General features: G+C 32.2%; 2 protein-coding genes and 1 long non-coding RNA gene across 3 annotated transcripts; 2 read left to right on the forward strand and 1 right to left on the reverse strand.

Annotated features, from left to right (window-relative positions):
- Positions 1-2,355: 2,355 nt before the first annotated feature.
- LOC101213083 lies at positions 2,356-3,396 on the forward strand. Its single transcript, XM_004134605.3, has 3 exons — positions 2,356-2,659; positions 2,796-2,942; positions 3,039-3,396. Exons 1-3 carry the CDS (start codon positions 2,579-2,581, stop codon positions 3,339-3,341), a joined length of 531 nt encoding a protein of 176 aa, XP_004134653.1. The 5' UTR covers positions 2,356-2,578; the 3' UTR covers positions 3,342-3,396.
- A 1,407-nt stretch (positions 3,397-4,803) lies between these two features.
- LOC101212843 (ras-related protein RABA1c) lies at positions 4,804-7,718 on the reverse strand. The gene is made up of 2 exons (XM_004134604.3): positions 7,173-7,718; positions 4,804-5,536 (listed from the first exon to the last, which is right to left on the reverse strand). The coding sequence occupies exons 1-2, from the start codon at positions 7,391-7,393 to the stop codon at positions 5,101-5,103; spliced, it is 657 nt and encodes a 218-aa protein (XP_004134652.1). The 5' UTR covers positions 7,394-7,718; the 3' UTR covers positions 4,804-5,100.
- Positions 7,719-9,718: 2,000 nt separating this feature from the next.
- On the forward strand, positions 9,719-10,551 carry LOC116404610. The gene is made up of 2 exons (XR_004217556.1): positions 9,719-10,108; positions 10,266-10,551. It is a non-coding gene; the product is annotated as an uncharacterized LOC116404610 (long non-coding RNA).
- The last annotated feature ends 9,866 nt before the right edge of the window (positions 10,552-20,417 follow it).

Here is a 20,417-nt window from a genome sequence, read left to right on the forward strand (position 1 = left end):
AAACATGGCTAATGATGACAAAACTATGTTTTCTAAAAAACACTACCTAATTACTCCAATCCAGCAAATGGTTTTTATTGGAAACAACCAAGGAATTTAAACTAATTGACCTCAATGGGGGAGGGGGAGGTTAAATCAATTCATTTCACATGAATTTAAGCATATATATGACAAAAATGATTTATAGTTCAATAACTTACATCATTGTTGCACATAAATAAATTATCAATTTAGATTGCTATGCATGTTATTATATTTTGAAGAGTGATAAGTAGATATATATTGGTATGTATTGATTGGATAGAGTAAAAGTGGAATGAAAATGTTGATTTGGGAATGGAGATAGAAATGAGTGAGGGTAGGGGGTGTTGTCTAATTATGTAGCGCAGTCCCCTACGAGGAAATGAATTGACCTCTCCTTAGGGAGAATGAGATTTGTTCATAACAAACAAAAACTAAATATCATTTCTGAATAATTGTTCTAAACAAATCCTACACATTATTTATTCTCACAATCATTCTCATTACAATAATATTATTTCCTTTCTTTTAACATTTTACTCTGACAAATTCGACAATCTCTTCCACATCAAAATATTTTCATTCAAAAGAAAAGAAAGAAAAAAAAGGTTCACTTGGTTTAAGAAAGAATCTTGCCGATGTACATCATCTAGTTCCATCTACATCAATATTAAATTAATACTTTCTTCTTCACTCAACTTCCATTCTATAAATACAATTCATACACACTCCTCAATTTTGTTATCATACTTTCAAACAGATCATCCTTAAATTACCTTCTCAAATCAAAATTTATTCAACAATTACATCTTTCTTTAATCATTAATTTGGTGCATGCATGTTCATTTACAGACCTCCAATTTTTTTTCTATTCCTATTCAAATCTTCTAAAACCACTAAACACTCGTTTTAAATCTTATTTATTTTAATATTTATGGTATAGGAGTGTACAGTGAACTCTGTATTAAATCTTTGTATCCGTATTCTAATACACAAAAAATTCAACTCTAGTGTCAAATCAAATTAGCCTTGTATTTATTTTCCCCCTCTCAAGTGGGAATTTATATCTATAAACTCTTGCTTGCTACCTTGCCATCTTGCTATCTTGCTTGCTAGCTAGAACTTACATTAATGACTTAAATATATAACCGAAAACCTAACAATTAGTTGTATAAATTAATATTTGAAAAGAAGAGAGACAAGATATTTTTTGCCGAAAAGTCCATATAGCTAAAGCCAAGACATATAAAATTTGGGGTAGTGACAGAAGTAAAAACAGTAATAAACAGTAGGATGTAATAGAGAGGGATTAAATTCCAGAGAGAAAGAGAATAAAGGTATGAAAGTATATAATAATGGAGAGATGAAGAAGAAGACAAAAGAATAGCAGTGTATAGGATGTATTGTATTTGTATATACAATAATAAAGCCAAGCAAAACAGTGATCAGAGCAGGTGGCCTGAATTAATTTGTATATATCATTCATTATATCCAAACACCCGAAGTGGAAAGAACGATAAAGAATAATACACACTCCAAAAATGTTGTGTCAGAACAACATCAACATGTGACCTATATCTATCTATCTCTAAGCTAACCCATCAAAACATAATATGTTTATACATTTACATTATTACAAAATACACACACAAAAAAATAAAAGAACCCCCTTAATTGGGCAACCCCGTGACTCTCTCCCCTTTGTTCTGCCCTTCCCATGCATGTCTCCATTTTAGTACTTACTGCTCATTTTCATGCATGCCCCTTCTCTTCACTCTTATTGTCTTCTTCCTCATTTCCTCTCCCTAACCTCTGGACTTATGTCTTCAACTTTTTCTACATTTTCCCATTAACTAAACTTACTTATATATACCATCCTTTTTTTTTTTCTTTTTTTTTTCTTTTTTTTTACTTTTCAAGATATGATACCAGACACGGCACGTCATTAAAGCACACACACAAAATTACAAAAAGAGAACCAAAAAGAAAAATGGTGATGTGGAAAATAAATGGTGGTAGGCAGAGTAATGTACTTGAGTTGTGCAGACAACATTACACCAGAGGACAACCACTATGCATATAATGTACTATAGTATTGATTGATTGTAATTTTTGCCTTTTCCATCTCTTAAAATAAATAAAGTTAAAGTTATCCTCTTCAAACATGCAGGGTACAAACTCATAACGAGGTAAAAAGGGGGAAAATGAAAAAAAGAAAAAAGAGAAAGAGAAAAAGTAACCTCCAACCTAATTTTTAATCCCCACATACCATATTGTCCTGTATATATATGTGTGTGTGTGTGTGTGTAAGCATAGAAGTATTTACGTACGAATGGAATAATTAAATATTATATAAGTTTTAAAGAGATGGGGTTCCTCTGTTTTTTAAATTCACATAAGAGATTGTCACAATTTCGCCTTTAAAAATACATAGAGAGCAAACTTTTTTATGCTATAAATAGACACACCCTTCATTTCAGGTCTTATTCCTCACTGACTTTTGTTTAATTGGGGAGCAAGAGCAAGTTCAAGCTTAGAGATTAACAGAGAAACAGAGATGGTTTCTACATTACAAAAGAGATTCGACTCACGTAACAAGCTACGCCTTGTTCGATCTCTACCCACTTATGAATCCTCTGTAATTCCTAAAACATTCTTCTTCTTTTTTCTTTTTTCTTTTTTTGTTATGTTTTTTTTAATCATTCTTTTTTTTTTCCCCTGTCACTTCACCTTGTTTTGGCCATTAGTTCTAATCAAGTCTTCTGTTTATGTAGGGAAGACAGAGGTGTGTGTTTTGGAATGCTGTTCTCTTCATTCATAAGCTTAAACTCAAGCTGGAAGCAATTGAGAGAGAGTACTCAAATCTACTGGACATGAAAAGAGAATATTTGAACTCAATAAAGCAATTTCATTCCTCCAAGGTCCTTTTTTCACCCCTCTTTCTGTCTCTTTAAACTATTGAAAGATATGATCTTTATAATGGGAACAAAGTAAATATAATGTTTTTATAAAAGCAGGAAGTGAAGGTTGAGAAGAATGGAGAAGAGTTTAGGGTGAAAGTGAGATGCGAAAAGGGAGGGGACAGATTGGTTTCAGTATTAGAAGCATTTGAGAAAATGGGTCTTAATGTTGTTGAAGCTAGAGTTTCATGTACTGAATGTTTTTGTATGGAGGCCACTGCTGTAGCTGAAGATCATCATCAATTGCTTAATCTCAGTGATATAACCGAAGCTATTAATGTAGCCATTGATCCCAAATTATTAGCTCCAAACCAGCATCATAATGACAGTATTCCTCACAATGATGCTCAACTTTATTAGTCACTTCCTAACCTATCAATTCAATGAAAATGTTTCTTCCATTCCAAATTCCAAACTCTCGTGTTTTTCTTTCGTTCTTTCTTTCTTTCCAATTATTCAAATTTGAAAAGAAAAAAAAAAAATATATATATATATATATAGATTTGGCAATTCTTAAGAATGAAACCAAACTTATTTTGTTTGGTGTGGAAGAAGTTGAAACCGAAACAGCTAGTAAATATGGAAGTAAAAGTTTGATTTAAAACTTTATTGTGCATAAGAATAAGAAAAATACGAGAATGTTAGATTGTTGATCAAACCATAGCTCATAAAGTGGATGGAGATATGAGAGTAAATTCTGAGTTTGAAGTATCAGCATTTGTAATTAAACTTTTTTTTTTTTAAAAAAAAAGATTAGTTAGGCAATGAAGTTAATAGAGACATATTGATGCAAAAAGTGAAATAATGAAAAAAAGTTGAAGAGGATAATTGAATTTGGTTGAAATGAGTTAAATATGGGCCGAGGTTTAAGGAAAAGAGGATCCGAGAAAAAGAAAGAGAGTATTTGGGGGGAAGAGATATGGAGAGAGTGAGGCCCAATATGAGACCCACAAGAGATTCGACCCGTGACACCCATATCATATCCTTAAGCTTTACATTTTTCAAGAATGGGTTTAGGTTGAGGATACAAAAAAGCAAAAGCTTTAACCTAAATATTATTAAAATATATATTACATAAAAATGATTCCAATTCTTTACATTATTGGTTCCCATTATTCAACTCTTTTTCATTTCTTTCTACAAACTTTATGAGATACAAATCTTTGCGAATATACTTCTTTTCTGAATAAGATAATGCACATACAACTTTGTATTTCGCTTTTTCAAAATTGTTTATCTATGCTTTTCAACAAAATTATTGTTATTGTTTTATTATTCACAGTCCAAGTTAATGGCTGAAGTTTCATCCTTTTATAATTTTAATATCGACACTGAAACTTTGCATTCACATATAGTCTAAACTAAATAAAACAAACACAGACTTCACTATTCGTCTCAAACACAAAAAAACAGAAGTGATAAAGAACTTGATTTTGATGACTAACTAGCGAAAAAACAATCCTCCATTTTAACTTGCAAATAAGAGAAATTGGTAGGATCTTCTCCCCTTGATGTGAAGTGAAGCCTAAAGACCAAATAAGAAGTAAATTCAAAACTTAACAAATGAATTAAAAGTTAATAAAGAAATCCATTATTAAACAGATAAAAAGGAATAAATCTGAATTAGGTAGAGTGGCATTAACAATGATTTTGTTGGCCTTTAATGCTTTTGCTCACTCCACTTTCTACATTAAATTACGGCAGATGAACAGCAAAGTTTGACCCATAATTTACTCCCTTCCATTGATTTACCATTTTCTTCAGCTTAATTACTTCAATCTTCAACTCAAATTTCAAACTAAGAACCACAACAATTCTGTACTTAGAAACACAAAAGTCCCTCAAAGTCGATTAAGTATAAAACTGTAATTCCCAAACGTCCAAGTTTAATCAGCTTAAGCTTCAGTATTTTTGGCATCATAAGTTAAAAATATCAGTAACCAAAACAATAAGATACATCAAATCATTCCCCATGAATCCCCCCCATCCTACCTCTATGCATCCCTGGAAAAAATTTCACACAACCACGGTGTACTATATGTAAAACAAAATGTAAAAATAGATGTCGAGAAAGGAGACAGCCTGCTCGTTTGCTGCAGCAGCTTCAGAGATTGGTAGTCTAGCTGGAACAGCAACCGCCTTTCTTTACCTCAGAGACGTCCTTACTGATATCAATTTTCTCCCCTTTCGCTATAACAGCTGATGCAGCAGCATCATCATTAGTTTCCATAGCCTTCTTGCTCACTATGTGGTAAATTTGTGTAAGCACTTCAGCAAAGGCGTTGTCGACGTTTGTGGCTTCAAGGGCAGAGGTTTCCATGAAATACAGGGACTCTGTCTCGGCAAATGATTTTGCATCCTCTGTTGACACTGCCACAAGGTGGCGAAGATCTGATTTGTTGCCAACTAGCATTACTACAATGTTGGGATCGGTGTGATCTCTCAACTCCTTCAACCACTTCTCAACATTTTCATATGTGGAGTGTCGTGTGACATCGTACACAAGCAGGGCACCAACTGCTCCTCTATAGTAAGCACTTGTAATTGCCCTATACCTGTGAATTTAAGAAAAGATGATAAAGGAGAGATGTGGAGAAGTAAGGCAAGTAGAGAGAGATTTTAAGACCAAACTAAGTTAAAAGTCTGTCACACAGGTAAATGTCCCATCTTCAGTACAGAAAAAGTTTGTTCTCTCCAATAATCATACGTGCCAGAGCCAGTGCGGTGCCATATATCCAGAAAACTTTTCTAATCGCATCCTAATTTGCTCGCATTAGGGTACTAAATGGGACAACACAACTATCTAACAGCCATCCCTCACTTGTTAAAATGAGAATGGGACAACTTTTTCCCGATAAACAAGATATTAAAGATCAATCTTATTGCTAAAGAAAAAATGGGTTCTGTTCTGTCAACCCCATAAACTAGTAAAAGAGGCAAAACAATCGCATATGTTCTATAACTTAAGATTCCCTGCAACCATCTCTAGATCAGTAGGAGATATGCATCGAACTTTGACACAGCCCACAGGCCTCTTAATACCAGTTTAACAAATGATATACTACTAATTGATATTCCCCTTATTTCAAATATATACATATATATATGATATTCCCCTGCTCTTTGAACCCCAAACACTAATTGAAGAGGTGAACTTTTCTCCACATTAAAAATCAACACTCAACCACTTCCATAATAGAGGTGGAATAACCTAACACGGTTGCTAAAAATAGAAAGACAATTATTTGGAAGAGAAAAGTTAAAAAACAGTAAGTTTTTTGAAAATGCATGTTGCAGCCGATCAATCATCTAACATACTCAAGATCTTTGGGTGCATCTGCTTGTCCAATCCATACTGGCAACCACGTAATGCCTGAATTACAAATTAAGGGAAGGGACCTTCTGCTTTAAACCTAAAGACATGTTTCTAGCATATGCATGATAACCAAACGAAACTACATTCGGAGTTATCTAAAAAGGTTTCCATATTGAAATCTGATTGAAAGGCTTGACTTGCTATCTCACTTGTTCCTTTCTCTTTGCTGTTTTGTAGGACAAGGTAGCATCTAGCACGATAGCGATTTGATGATTTCTGTGATCTAGGTAACAAGTGCTGATGCAAATTAAACAACAAAACATATCTCTCAACCTCTATACGGTAAATTTCAATTTTCAAAATTAACAAAGTTTCCACATTTTTTTAACTCATATTCATGACATTGATACTACATAAAACACAAAAATACCCCTCCCTCACGTGGAAACAATAGAGAGGACAATCGACCTATATAGTGAATTGAGGATTTGATGTGCGGGAAAATGACAAGGGAAGGGAACTTCCGGTTATATATAGTATTCTAAGCTCTAACAAAAGTCTTTTAGCTTAGATCCACCAAACCCGTCAGGTACCCCATTGCAATCAATAACTAACCTATCGAAACAAATGAACAAGCATAATCTAAACCAAACAAAGACCATAATTAAGACTAATCGAAGCTTAAAAAGCAATTTTATTAGGAGCATGTACATTTGAAAATCAGTAGAAGCAAAAGAAAGAGAAACAATAAAACAATAGCAGAGCCCCATAAGTGACACAATATTTCCACCTAAAAAGATAAGGACCCAGATCACAAAATATGAAATCAGAACCAAAGTAAGCACATGAAAAGCGGAAGGAAAAAGAAAAAACACCGTTCTTGGCCAGCAGTGTCCCAAATCTGAGCCTTGATAACCTTGCCATCAAGATTCAAACTACGAGTAGCAAACTCAACGCCAATAGTAGACTTAGATTCGAGGCTGAACTCGTTTTTGGTAAAGCGGGAAAGCAAATTGGACTTGCCAACGCCAGAATCTCCGATTAAAACAACCTTGAAGAGATAGTCATAGTCATCTTCAGCTCTGTAAGCAGACATTTTTCTGAAGCCCTCCCTCCAGCCGCGGAGAATGAGAGAGAGGGGGATCCTGTTTTCTTTAGATCGAGCGACTTTCTCTCTCACACACACACTGTAAAAGTGTCTTCTTTTTTATCGGGGCTGTGCTTTTATGGTTTTTGAAATTTACCCTTTGTTTGTTTTGTGGGAAAGGCGAAGGAGGTCTGCTTGGGAAGAGGGATTGAGGGGTTGTGTTGTGTTTAGAAGCCGGCAAGATTAAGAACACTTTAGAAGCGTCACTTCTCAAAAATTGAAACTTGGAGTAGTAGAAAGGACAAGATGATTAACCCATTCCATTCCACTCTCACTACTAACTCAGAACCATCATTTTTGTATTTACTCTTTTCTTTGCTTTTGCTTTCAATTTCAAGTTCAAAAGAAGAAAAGGATTATTTTTTTGCCTTTTCTGGGAAAATTACTTTCAATTATGCTTTCAATTTAGCAAATTTTTTTATGTTTTACCTTCCATTTTAAATTTGTTTCCAAGTCACTATCCTATCAACTTTCAAATCGAAATGAAAAAAAAATATGCTTTTAAAGTAAAATATTTGAATGGTTCTGAATTTATATCAGGTTTCACCTTTGTTTAACTCCAATATTTTGTAACACTTCAATTGTTTTTTTCTTAAATAATAATAAAAAGAAAAGAAGCACTCAACTAAATTCAACACTTACTGTAGTTTATTCTCCGATTAATATAGTAAAATTTTCAAATCTAGAGGTGAGAGTAATATTAGTTGATATATAATTAAATTGACCTATTCTACCGGATATAAATATCAAATTCAAGTACATGCCATTTTTTGAAAAGATGAACATACTATAAAAGATGACAAAGATTCAAAAGCCCTTGCTCACAATCAATAGGGGAAAAATGAAGGTTAGAACATGAATGTGGAATGAGAAAAAAAGACAAATAAAGAACCAAACAATCTAATTTAATTTAGGGGTTATTATTTCTCAATAAATTTTCTACTTGTAAGGAAGAAAACAATGTTAGTTTTGCTTTCAAAGGAAGAAAACAATGGTTCTTTGTTAGTCCATTGTTTTAATTGTTTTTTTCTTATTCATCAACAGCTAGCGATTTTACTAGTTTATGAATTGTTTTTGATAAATATTTATTTGTTACCGAGCTTTCTCTCTCAACCCTTATATTCTTTGATTTTAAAATTTTATAGGTGAAAATCTTCTTAAAATCTAAAAGTTTTTGTATCGTAGAAGTTGATAAGTGTTTCAAACTAAAAGTTAAATAATTATTAAAGGAGAAGTAAAGTGTGAGAAGACAGTAGAAAAAGAGTAAAGAAAAATTAAGGTTTAAAAGAAAGGGAGGAAGAAACATATCCATTTCACACACTCTAATCTTGGAGAAAGACGAAATGGTGTGTGAAGTGTGAGCTGTGAGTGAAAGAGATTGCACAATGTGAATGTGGAAAGGAAAGACTTGTAAATGATCGCTTCCCTTTACTCACCAAAATTTATGGCTTCCTATTTATAATATACATCAGACCCAAAAAGAAAGAAAGCACATATATCAAATTAATTGAGAAGAGTGAGGGAGAGATTCCTCCTCCAATAACTAACCAAAGACCCACCACTACTCACTTATATGAAGTCAAAATCACCAAACACTCAGACTCTTTCAGGCTGCCATTCTGATCACTTGTTTCTATCCTTTTTTAAACTATCCTTTCCATCATCCCAATACATACATATATACACAATCTAACACCATTTCTCTCACATCATCTTTTAATTACTATTTACCTATTTTCAGGGATGCTCCCCCAATTTTCTCCCAGTCTTCTTCTTATGGTCCAAACAATACCTAAGGCTCTGATTCCATTGATCAATTCTTCATAAATGCATTTATGCCTCAATCATTCATTTCCTTCTTTCTTCAATCTGACAAGCTACAAGGGTAGGGTCAACAAACTCCCCTTCTAATTTCATAATGTAATCTTAAGTCTTCTCTCCAATGTGTTCACTGGTCTCTCTCAAAATAAAGTTGAATGAAATGTACCCATTCCAACGACTCTATAATTATTGTTAATTATGTAACATTACTTAGAATGATTGTTAATAATAGACAGTGGCCCCAAATGAAAGCACCCCCCCTCCCCCCTCCAAATTCACCATCATGCTTGTCACGTCTCTCTTCTCTATCATTTGTAGGTATACACAGCCACATACGTCCATTTCAATATTCACATTTATAAAACCCTCTCCAAAATTAAAATTTAAAAAGAAAACACCTTTGTCTTCTTCAAACACTCATCCCCCCCTTTTTTTTTATTTATATATATATATATAAACATTATCTCTCTCTTTCTCTCTCTCTCTCTCTCTCTCTCTCTCTCGCTCTCGCTCTCTCTGTGTGTGTTCTTTTTTCTTGGATTTGAAAATCATTTGGCTTCCAAATTTCCATCAATGTCCATTCCTGAACTGCCATTTTCACCTTCTAATCCAAAGGTTCAGAGAGTGTCAAAATCCACTTCAGACAGATTGCTTCAGAAATTCTTCGATGCTACTGAATTTGGATTTGATTACGAGAGAAGTGGGCTCTGGTCTCCCCCTCTTCAACGCACTGTTTATTTAACTTCTTCGGGTCAAGTTCTCAATCAAACGGATTTACATACAAAACTTCAAACCGTCTTGAATTCTCGAAGTAGAACACATAAAAGTTGTTTCAAATTCAGAGTAAGCTGCTGCCTTTACCTCTTTTTTTGTTTCTCTTTTAATTTTGTTTTCTTTTTCACTACTGGCTTTAGATTTTATAAAATCCCAAATAATTTGTTCATATATTGCTTTAATTTTTGTGTTTTAGAATTAGATGTTTGCAGTTTAAATGTTGTAGGTGTTTTGGTGCTATGTGAAGCAAATCTGAAAGCTGGAATCTTTATTGCTTCTATGCCTTCAATTTTTCACTTAATGGGATGGATGATAATGGAGTTTCATAGTCCCAGCCAAAACAAAAGCAGAAGGGGTCCCCCAAAGAAGGAAAAAATAACCCATCCTATACAGTTCTTATTTTGTTTATTTTGTACAAGTTCGATATTGTTGATATAACATATTAATGTTGCTAATCCAAAGTTCAATCATATAACATCAATCAAATTTGAACTTCAACTCTTTCCTTTTCCCATGTGAATATGACACTATTACAATGACCAAGTTTAACTTTTTAGTCCCAATTACTTACTGTGGAGTGTTCGATCAATTATAACTTTGTTGTGTAAAATATGAATGAAATATCAATGCCCCATTTTAAGGAGTATAATATAAAATCAATAAAAAATTTGTAGGAAAGAGGAAAAAACAAAGAGGGGAGAAGAGGATTCGCCTCAAATTTGGAGCCACTGATAGCTGGGAACTATGATATGGCATCAGGTATCCTGTCATGTGGGAAAGCCCTTATAAAACAAACCCCTATCATTGGACTACTCTATTCCAAAATTATATGTATAATCAATAATGTAATACTTACCTTATTCTTGCATTTTCTTTATCATAGCAACAAATATCCAATGGCTACAATATAGCTAGTGGTTTAGTATTGTTGATTATTTCATGCACGCGTGAAAGTAGGTCTCTTAATAGATATTTAAAAGGTCGAAGTTAACTTGGATTTTAAGATTTCAAATTTATAGAAACGTTGACAGAAATAGAAAGAAAAATTATAAAAGCAAAAAAACTAAAAATGAGTCAAATTTAGGTAATTGTCATCTCAATTTAAGGGTAAGACTCTGTGTTTTCTGCTTTTTGAATTAAGATTTTCGTTCAACTGCCAAGAATTAATAATAAAAACAACAGATCCCTGACTGGATAACATGAATTTCATTTTCCACTATTAAGGTATTGGCATGTGGTGCTTTTTTAAAAAAATAAGAAAAAAATAGAACAAACTCCCACTTTTTTTCTCTCACTCTCTGCATTCCTCTGTCCCAAAGGGAACTTACTGCTACTGCAGAAAAAAAAATTGTTATTCTAACAAAGATATTAGTGGGTGAGCAGTAAGCACATGAAAATAAATTATTGGGTATGTCAGCTTATAATATGCAGTTCCATTAGATCCATACTTTTGTTTAGAGCAATTATATAACATAAGGTGTTATAATCAGTTGACTTAATATGGTTTTGATTTATGGAGAAAAAAAGTGCTTAAAATTTTTCATTCTTAATTAAACTTTTCTACTAAAAACTTCAAACTGATGTAATCCAAACATACCTTTTTAAAATTGTTCATAATATATTTTTTTCAAGTTTAAAATCACTGTAACAAAGGGATGGACTAAAGAAAAGTGAGTTTAACTTTATACTTTTAAACATAATTTTTGAAATATTAAAAAATAGGTAGAGTGTCAAATAAAACGAGAGAAATGTTTCCTGGGCCTGCGATATGCAATGGGCACCCTAATTTCGGCCCAGGAGAATTCACAGCCCGTTTTATATTTTCAATCGTAATTTGTCATATAACAATTCTTTTAATTTATTTTTTGAAATTATATTTTTACTTATTTATTATTAGAGGGATATGCATGGAGATGTAGCAAGAACACCTTATAGGATTGTAGGAGAAGAAAGTGAATGGATTTGTCTCCATTTACGTCTCAGTATAAATGGTCCATTCCAACTGGAAAATGGTCCTTTCTTTCCCTTAAAAAACTATGGACCATTTAATGATATATTATCTATATACATAGATCTGAATTTAGTCAAATTTTCAAGCTATGGTTTAAATATAGCTATATCTCTTGTTGACCTCTTTATTTTTGTTACTTTGAAAACTAGTTCTCTCTATTTTTTTCCCCCAGTTATAAACCATAACAACTATGGTGTGTGGTGGGACGACAGTCTTGACAGCTTAGCTGTTATTTACAAATTAATAATGACACTCGTGTGTCATTCATATCTCACAATCCTTCTCTTAAAAATCAATGCCAACCTATTTTTTCAAAGGGGGCCTATTAATCACTCATGGATTATTGAATCATGCCTTGCTTTCTTTTTTTTTAATATTGTACGTTTTTCAGTGATTTAATTATTAATGGAAGAACTGATTAATTAAGTGTGTGTGTGTGTGTGTGTTTTGGTGAAAATAAAAGGGAAAAAGATTAAAAATTGTTGGGATGAGACAAAGGAGAAAACTCTGGGGGCATGGAAATGGATAAATCCTGTCCAAACACAGACCCCTTAGTTGTTGACAGTGAGGGGCCTCTTGTAAACATTCTTCCCAGCAAACCCTCCTCCAAAATTTATGCCGACACCTTTTTTTATTCATTCTCTTCTTATATTATTTTCAACCATAATCGTTTTACACCAATTCCCATACACCCTTCCTTCATTACGTCTATATTTTTCTATCCCGACTCATACTTATATTTACTGTTTTTCAAGTCAAATCAGCTAAACCTAACATATCTATATATATTATGCCCAATGCAACCCACGTTAGGTATATCACTACATCTATTAATTGTTTATATACATATGTTGTAACAAAAATATGGTTTGAAGATCACTCTGTGACAGTCACAATGAATTATGAGGTATGCTGCTTTCAGTTTTGATCATGTATGCAAATATATATACACACACACACGCATATAAAATATATGTAATTAATGTGGTATGTTGTTAAGAGAAAAAAATAATATAAATGTGGTATGATGGGCCGAGATATCCTCACAAAATTGAAACACGTAGTGGAAATGGTAGAGGCTAGAGAGGGTTTATGACAATAGCCACGAGGAGTTGTCTGAATAGAATAGAATAATAATGAATTAATAAGATTCTTATGTTTAATTAATGATGCATTGTATATTATATAATTAAAATGAATGCAAAAGAAAATTGGGTGGTTGTGTGTTTGAAGTATGGGCAAAAAAAGGTGTAGGTGTTATTTTGTTGGCTTATTTTTATATATCGATTTCCTTGACTTCTTTGTAGAAAACACACCAAATCCAACGTCAAACTAAATGGGTAAAATGTGGGATTTTCCCCCTAAAAACGTGTAGCGTCAAGCCAAAGCAAACCTCTTAATTAATTACGCTATTCATTCTTTTCAATTATATTATTTCTCACTGATTCGTGGATTGTTTAGTATCAAGTCTCTCCTTTCTGCTTGTTGCTTAATCAACTACTTTTTGTGTATTAACCATTCATTGAAGTTGAAGCTTAATTTACTTTTGACCTCTTTCTAGTTATTATTTCCTAATTCTTGTTTTTCATCTCTTTAATTAATATCTCAACAACTTCTACCATCCATTTCAGTTATAATCTCAAACTTTTTTATCAATAAAATTGTTGGCACTCGAATCTCGTCTCCATTGGAGTTTGTTATGTGTGTCATATGGACTTAAACCTCCAATGTGCTTCTCTTTCGTATGGTTGTTAGACAATCCACAACTAAATAATACAAAAACCGAAAAAGATCCATACACAACCATAGTTCACTAAGACATTAACTATGTCCAAGGGATAGAAAAAGAACAATATTATTAGAAATGACATTAGGATTAGAGAATTTATATAGTGCTGATTTCTAAATCCTAAAATCATAATGATATATAACCATAAATAATTAAATTTATTGTTTGTAGCGTCAAATAACATATTCAAGACATTCCAACAATGATCAACATTAAACTAACATATATAAAAAAAGATTGAAATACGAATGTGGTGGTAAGTTTAACTTCATATTGGTGTTTGAGATAGTATAAAATACATAGATAAACAAGAAAAAGAGTAAGATCAAGCTATGAAAAGAATGACAAAAGAAAATGAGTGAGAAAGAAGACAGTACGTAGAGTTGTGTTGTCCTTATTTGCCCTGGCTTTTAATGGCGGCTTTTGACAAAAGTGCTAGTGGAAAAATGTCTTCAATTTTCTTCCTCTCGCCGCCTCGAGAGACGAATCAAAACCTCATAACCCTAAACCCTTTCGTTTATCACTTTCCACACTCCATTTCTCTTTTCCCCTAGCTTTCTTAAATTTATAATAATGTTTCTTTACAAAAAATATAGTTATTTTAATTATTAAACTTATATTAATTCAAATTAATTTTTTTTTTTTAATTTTATATCAAGACACCTGCAAACACATTCTTTTTATAGTTTATAGAACAAGAAAGATATTTGTTTTTCTAAATTTCAATATGAGAGTTAGTGTGGGAGTCAACTTTTGAGCACTAGATTGAAAGTACACCATTTATGTCTATTCATTACTGATTGAAAGTACATTATTTATGTCATACTCATTAGTGATGCTCATTTTTACAAAATTAAACTAAATTAATTATAACCTTCAACCATTAATATTAACATAAATTAAAATATCACAGCTGGTTTCCTTTCCCACGACAATCATGGATTTCCTACCATGTAAAAAAGAAGAAGAAGAAGAAGAAAAATGATGGGTTTGAATGGTAGGGTGGGTGGGACCGAAGGCAGGGGGTGTTTGTAAAATTGTAATGTAATGAACATAGCAACTGAACTCCTCCAACTGCAATTCCACCATTTATGTTTTAAATGGCAACACAACACAGCTCCCATGAATTCAGCTGAACCAACGTTGGAGTCATAATTCTCTTTTTCTCCCACTAATGAAAAGTACATACTTTATCATTTATACATTATACAATGAAGCAAACCACTAGACACATTCAATTTTTGGCTCTGCCCCTTCTCACAGGGGGACTATCTCTGCATTTTTCTTAATACTATGGTCGGCGCGGCCACCAAATTCCACTCCCCATATTCTTAACCATCTATCGTTCAACTCATCTCTCCACTTTACTTACTTTTATATCACATCTCCATTTTCAAATAGTCAAACCCATTTGATGTTGACTCTTTGCTTCTTCCCCACACCATGCCTTTCTCCACCTTCCAACTTTATACTATAAATAACCCCTCCTCTCCCTTTCTCCATATAACTTCAAATAACCAAAAAGTTACCACGGTTTTAACTCTAAAATCTCTAATTATTTTCAATCTCCATGCCTCGCTTCACATTCATCACTTTCTCTCTCATTTTAGCTCTTCTATTCGCATTCTCTGCTCCCACTTCACTCGCCGCCAGACTCCTACCTACCAATACCATGCCGTCTCCGAACACCCTCTTTCTCACCGCCCTTCCCAAGGGCACCATCCCCACTTCCTCTCCCAGCAAGAAAGTTCATTCCATGCTTCTCCACCACAACCTCACTGCTCGCCACCTTGTCCAGTCCGTTCCAAGCCCCGGCGTCGGCCATTAGCTCTACAGTTATTGGACTGCACAAAGATAGGTCCAGTTCAAGATGGATTGCACCCAAGTTTTTTTTCTCTGATCACAAATAATACTACGTATAATCTATTCCATTTTTTTCTCATCATCATCATCATCATTATTATTATTTTTTAATACATATAGATATACTACTTTGTACAGATACGGATTCACAGTTATATATCTCGATATATATGTGGTTTAAGCTTAAAGCTTTTCTTTCCATGTAATTGTGTGGACTTGATGTGATCGACATTCGACAGTTTTATTTAATAATATGTTAAAATGGGAGATGATGCAATTTTGGAAAGAGAAATACGAAGAGGATGTGTTGATATATATGTTTGTAGCTAGGTTTGTGTGGGATTGAAGTATTAATTATAGCACCAAATTAATGAGGCTTTTGTGTGACCTCGTGCAAAGCCACCCAAATAATGCATCCTAAAATAATCTAACGTAGAGATGATAAAAACGGAGGTTGGGTAAATTTGCATTTGCCATTTGGGGAAGTATTTGTATTGCTTTGTGTGAAGTCGTTCAATTTATTAAGAAATAGGGAAGGTGAGAAATCACAATCGTGACTATGAGAGTACAAATCGCCATGTGATTTGTGGAGTTGGTTCTTTGTGTTTTTAAACAATAATTTGGTTCCCAATTTCACTCCGCATTTAAACTTTGCTTCTTATGCCTACAAATTCTTCCCCATCGTCTGGGTTTTACTTTTTTAACCAAACTCCATCTATTTTTTCATTCACTTCATTGGTGGATTGAAACGCTTCTACGTTTAAATCCCAATATATCATTCTACTAATTCAAGTTTGTATTTAAGAAACTAAAAAACAAATTAAGGTTACGTTACATAATAATTAATCTGGTTCTTAGTTTTTTGTTTTTTTAATTTTAAGAAAAATTAAATCTATATATATATACTTTTTCATTCTTAGAAAAATTATTGTGGCCATTGTGGGGTGGTATTATAAAAGAGGAAAACCTTAAATTTGTATCTGTGATAAAAGCATGGAGATTTTTGGAGTCTAATACGTTGTGTATTTCCACTTTTGAATCATACAACATACAAAGTTCAACAAGGTTTTAAACATATTCTAAGTATCATGTGATAAATTAGATGGGAGATAACTAGTATTAATAGACTCCAAAAAGATATATGTAGTAGTTGAGAAAGCTTCCATTTTTTATTTATTTATTTGAATCTCATATTGGTAGAGGTGAAAAAGTTTTGGTTTATGACACCCTATCGATCGTTTTAATTAGCACAATAAACTTGTTGCATGTGTTAATCACAAAAAAAAGGGGAAATTACTTTTTTCCTTTTTTGTCTTCAACCTTGATGCGTGTGTTAAGGAGAAAAAGAGGAAAAAATTATTTCTTTAGTCTATTTATTTAGTTTAGGAGTTTTAAAAAAATATGTTGAAGATCAAAAACATAATATTTCAAAAAAAACAAAAACAAAAAAGTTTGTGCAAGTAATGATGCCCCTTTCCACAAAGTCGAATTTGAAATAGAAAGATGAATAGGAGCAGCCTCTTCTTTTTATTGAAACATCCATTTTCAAACTCCAACACATACACATGGAAATATGGATACCAAATTCATACAAATAATTACGTGGAAAATAAAATAATAAAGCCGTCAACTTTGAAAAATACAATATACATTCTTTTTTTAAATCTTAACTTCCAGCAAATAGCATATATTACTGAATTAAGAGTGGTTTAAATAACTATATGGTGTAGAGTTTAGGGAAATGAATGAATATCCTGGGTAGTTAAAGAAAGCTTCATATGAAGTATAGCAATATGATAGATTGTACTGATTTGTGATTGTAGAAATAATATTTGGGTAGGTGTATCATTGTGTGGTGGGTTTTCTAATGTCAAACAAAGAATCTTTATCACTTACAAATGTAGTTGCCTAACTCTAACTCCCCATCCTACCTATTAGCTTTTGACTACTGGAGATTGGACTTCTCTTGAGAATTTATATGCTTTGTTCCGTTGAATGGAATATTTCCTCTTCTTCTTCTTCTTCTTCTTTTTTAGTTTATGAGAGTGACATACAGACAATCAATTTTAGCAATTTCGCTGTGGAATGAAGGACAACAAAGAGAATTGGAATTTTGCTGTTTCAAATTCTCCAAAACATCTCAATCTTAGAAATTTAGAACGTCGTATCGTAATAAACTTCCTTCTTCTTTTTTTCTTCATGGAACGACGTCGTTTAGGCTACAAAATAATGGATGAATGGGCGTCAGGCCCTGAAACAATTGGGCTTTTGTCTTCTATTGGTCTTGAATATTGTGGGCCGATCCACGTTGTTGAGACAAATGTCTTAGCTCATAAGCGTAGGGTTAACGTTGTAATTTAAAACGAAGTGCTATTATGGCTAGTTACTATCCAAAGTAGTTGATAAAGTAAATTTACTTTAAATTGAACATGTTTAAATAATATTATTGGTTGAGATTATTGTTTAAAAGATTATAGAGAGAAAGAAAGACCCAATCTCTCTACATTTGGTAGTATGTCAAAAATGGATCTCGAGTCACACCACAATTAACAATGCATAAAATGAAAACTCCTACTTTAAGCTAAAATTTTAAATGAACTTTAAAAATTCCATTTATTTAACAATTAAAAGAAACATAATCCTCTAAAAGACAATAAATAAAAATCAAGACACTTTGGATCATATTTTATTTCTGATTATGACGTTTTTTTTTTTTTTTCCTCCACTTCAAAAGTTCATTCTATTTTTGTCTAAAATATAGTGAGAATTTGAATTTTATTTTTGTAGGCACCCGTTTGATCAAATTCAATGTGACATATGACAAAAATAAATAAACAAATAAGATTTATAATTTGCTTTTTTATTTTATAGGAAAATAACATATAATGGTAAAGCAAAAGCACACAAGGAGAAGAAGACGGCTGCGGAATAATAATGTAAGAATAAAGTGGGATGTTATACCTAATTAATTCCATTTTTCTTGTTTAATCCACTCCTAAACTTTTAATTATGTATTTTGATTTACACTGATTGGTTTGTTTCTATAGGAAAAGAGAGAGAGAGAGCATATAATGATGCTTAAACTTGTGAAATGGATTTATAATATAATAATAAGTAAATAAAATGTATTTAATTAAAAGAAAATATTTGGTTATCTTTGAATTGATTACAACGCAAAGGGTTGATACAATATTCAATATGTTGATGATGGTGAGGATGAAAGAAAGGCACTTTAATCAGGATTTCCAACTAAGGAAAGAGAAAGTGAAAGATTTACCTATTTCTTTATTTCTAAAACAAGTATTTACCCATTTAAACAAAAACCTTTGAAAGTCAAGAACTTTTTAACAAAGGTTGTAATTAAGATAGATATATAGTCTATCATATAACTTTAATCCTTATCCAATTACTGAGTTGATATGCTATTATAATTACTCACCTTTGCTTTGTGTTAACCAAAGTCAAAACTCCAAATTTAAATTGTGAGGAAAGGGCAGGTGGGTGGGATGGGATGGGAAATGGCTTTAAACTTAAAACTCACCTCCCAAAATTTCACAAAAATTCAAGTTCCATTAGAATAATAATATTAATAAAGAAAAAGCATTGTTTGACTTATTGCCAAATATATTCTTCAAATTCAAACCACCAAATTCCCCTCCATGTGCTACATCTGGCTAAGTTTTTTAAGGCATGTCATATACTATATTGATCCTTTAATTAGATATGTATGATGTATGTCATACTTGCCATTTTTCTCCAACTTTCTTTTCCTTTTAATACAATAACACACCACAAAGTAGACAGAAAATAATATTCCACATTAATAAATTAATAGTAACACATGGGTAGAAGAGGAAATTGATATTGTGAGTGGGGTGAGTCTATCATCACCCTTCATTCCTAACGACCCAAACTTGTTTCTTTGTTTTTTAGACATATTATTTGATTGATGCTAGTTGCATCGCCAGAAACTAATATCAAAATTTTCAAATTTTATTTTGTTTTATAGTAATATACTAAAACAATGACTTAATATTGAAATAATACTGAAGTTGTCTATAATACGTCAAACACACCAAAAAAACTCATGTCCATTTAATTCAATGATTTTGCACGGTTTGGTTAGAAAGCTATTTTCATTTTAATTTTTTAGTTTTGAAAATTAATCCCTTCTTTTAATTTTTCATCATGATTATTGTGGTGAAAATGACAAATCTTAACCTTTTAAAATTATACTGTGTGAGAGAGTGTTTGTTGGTAGTTTTTAAATTTGTTATTAAATACCAGAGCTTAAATTATATCCACTAAGATTGAGATTCATTACATATGAATTGATATTTGATGGCGTGGTGGAAAGTATTAAATCCATACTTGTATTCCTTGTAAACATCTTAGAGAGCAATGTAAAACAAAGCATATATTAAATAGAACAAGACATGTGAAATAGACATCAAAATATATTTATATACCAAAGGAATAACAACAACAACATTAATACCATCCTTGTAGATGAATACAATTTCTTTAAACTCCATTGGTTGTACTTGAAAATTAGGTGAGAGCTATTAGCCTTTTCAAGTTATGCTATAATACATGGTTAATGTTACAATAATAATAATAATAATAATAAAAAAGCAGAATAATATTGGGTTGAGTAATGAAGTTATATTTGCAAAAAGTGTTTAAATAAAAAAGGTAGAGATATATATATATAT

Source organism: Cucumis sativus, chromosome 6, assembly GCF_000004075.3.
Source record: "Cucumis sativus cultivar 9930 chromosome 6, Cucumber_9930_V3, whole genome shotgun sequence".
Classification (NCBI taxonomy): Eukaryota; Viridiplantae; Streptophyta; class Magnoliopsida; order Cucurbitales; family Cucurbitaceae; genus Cucumis; species Cucumis sativus.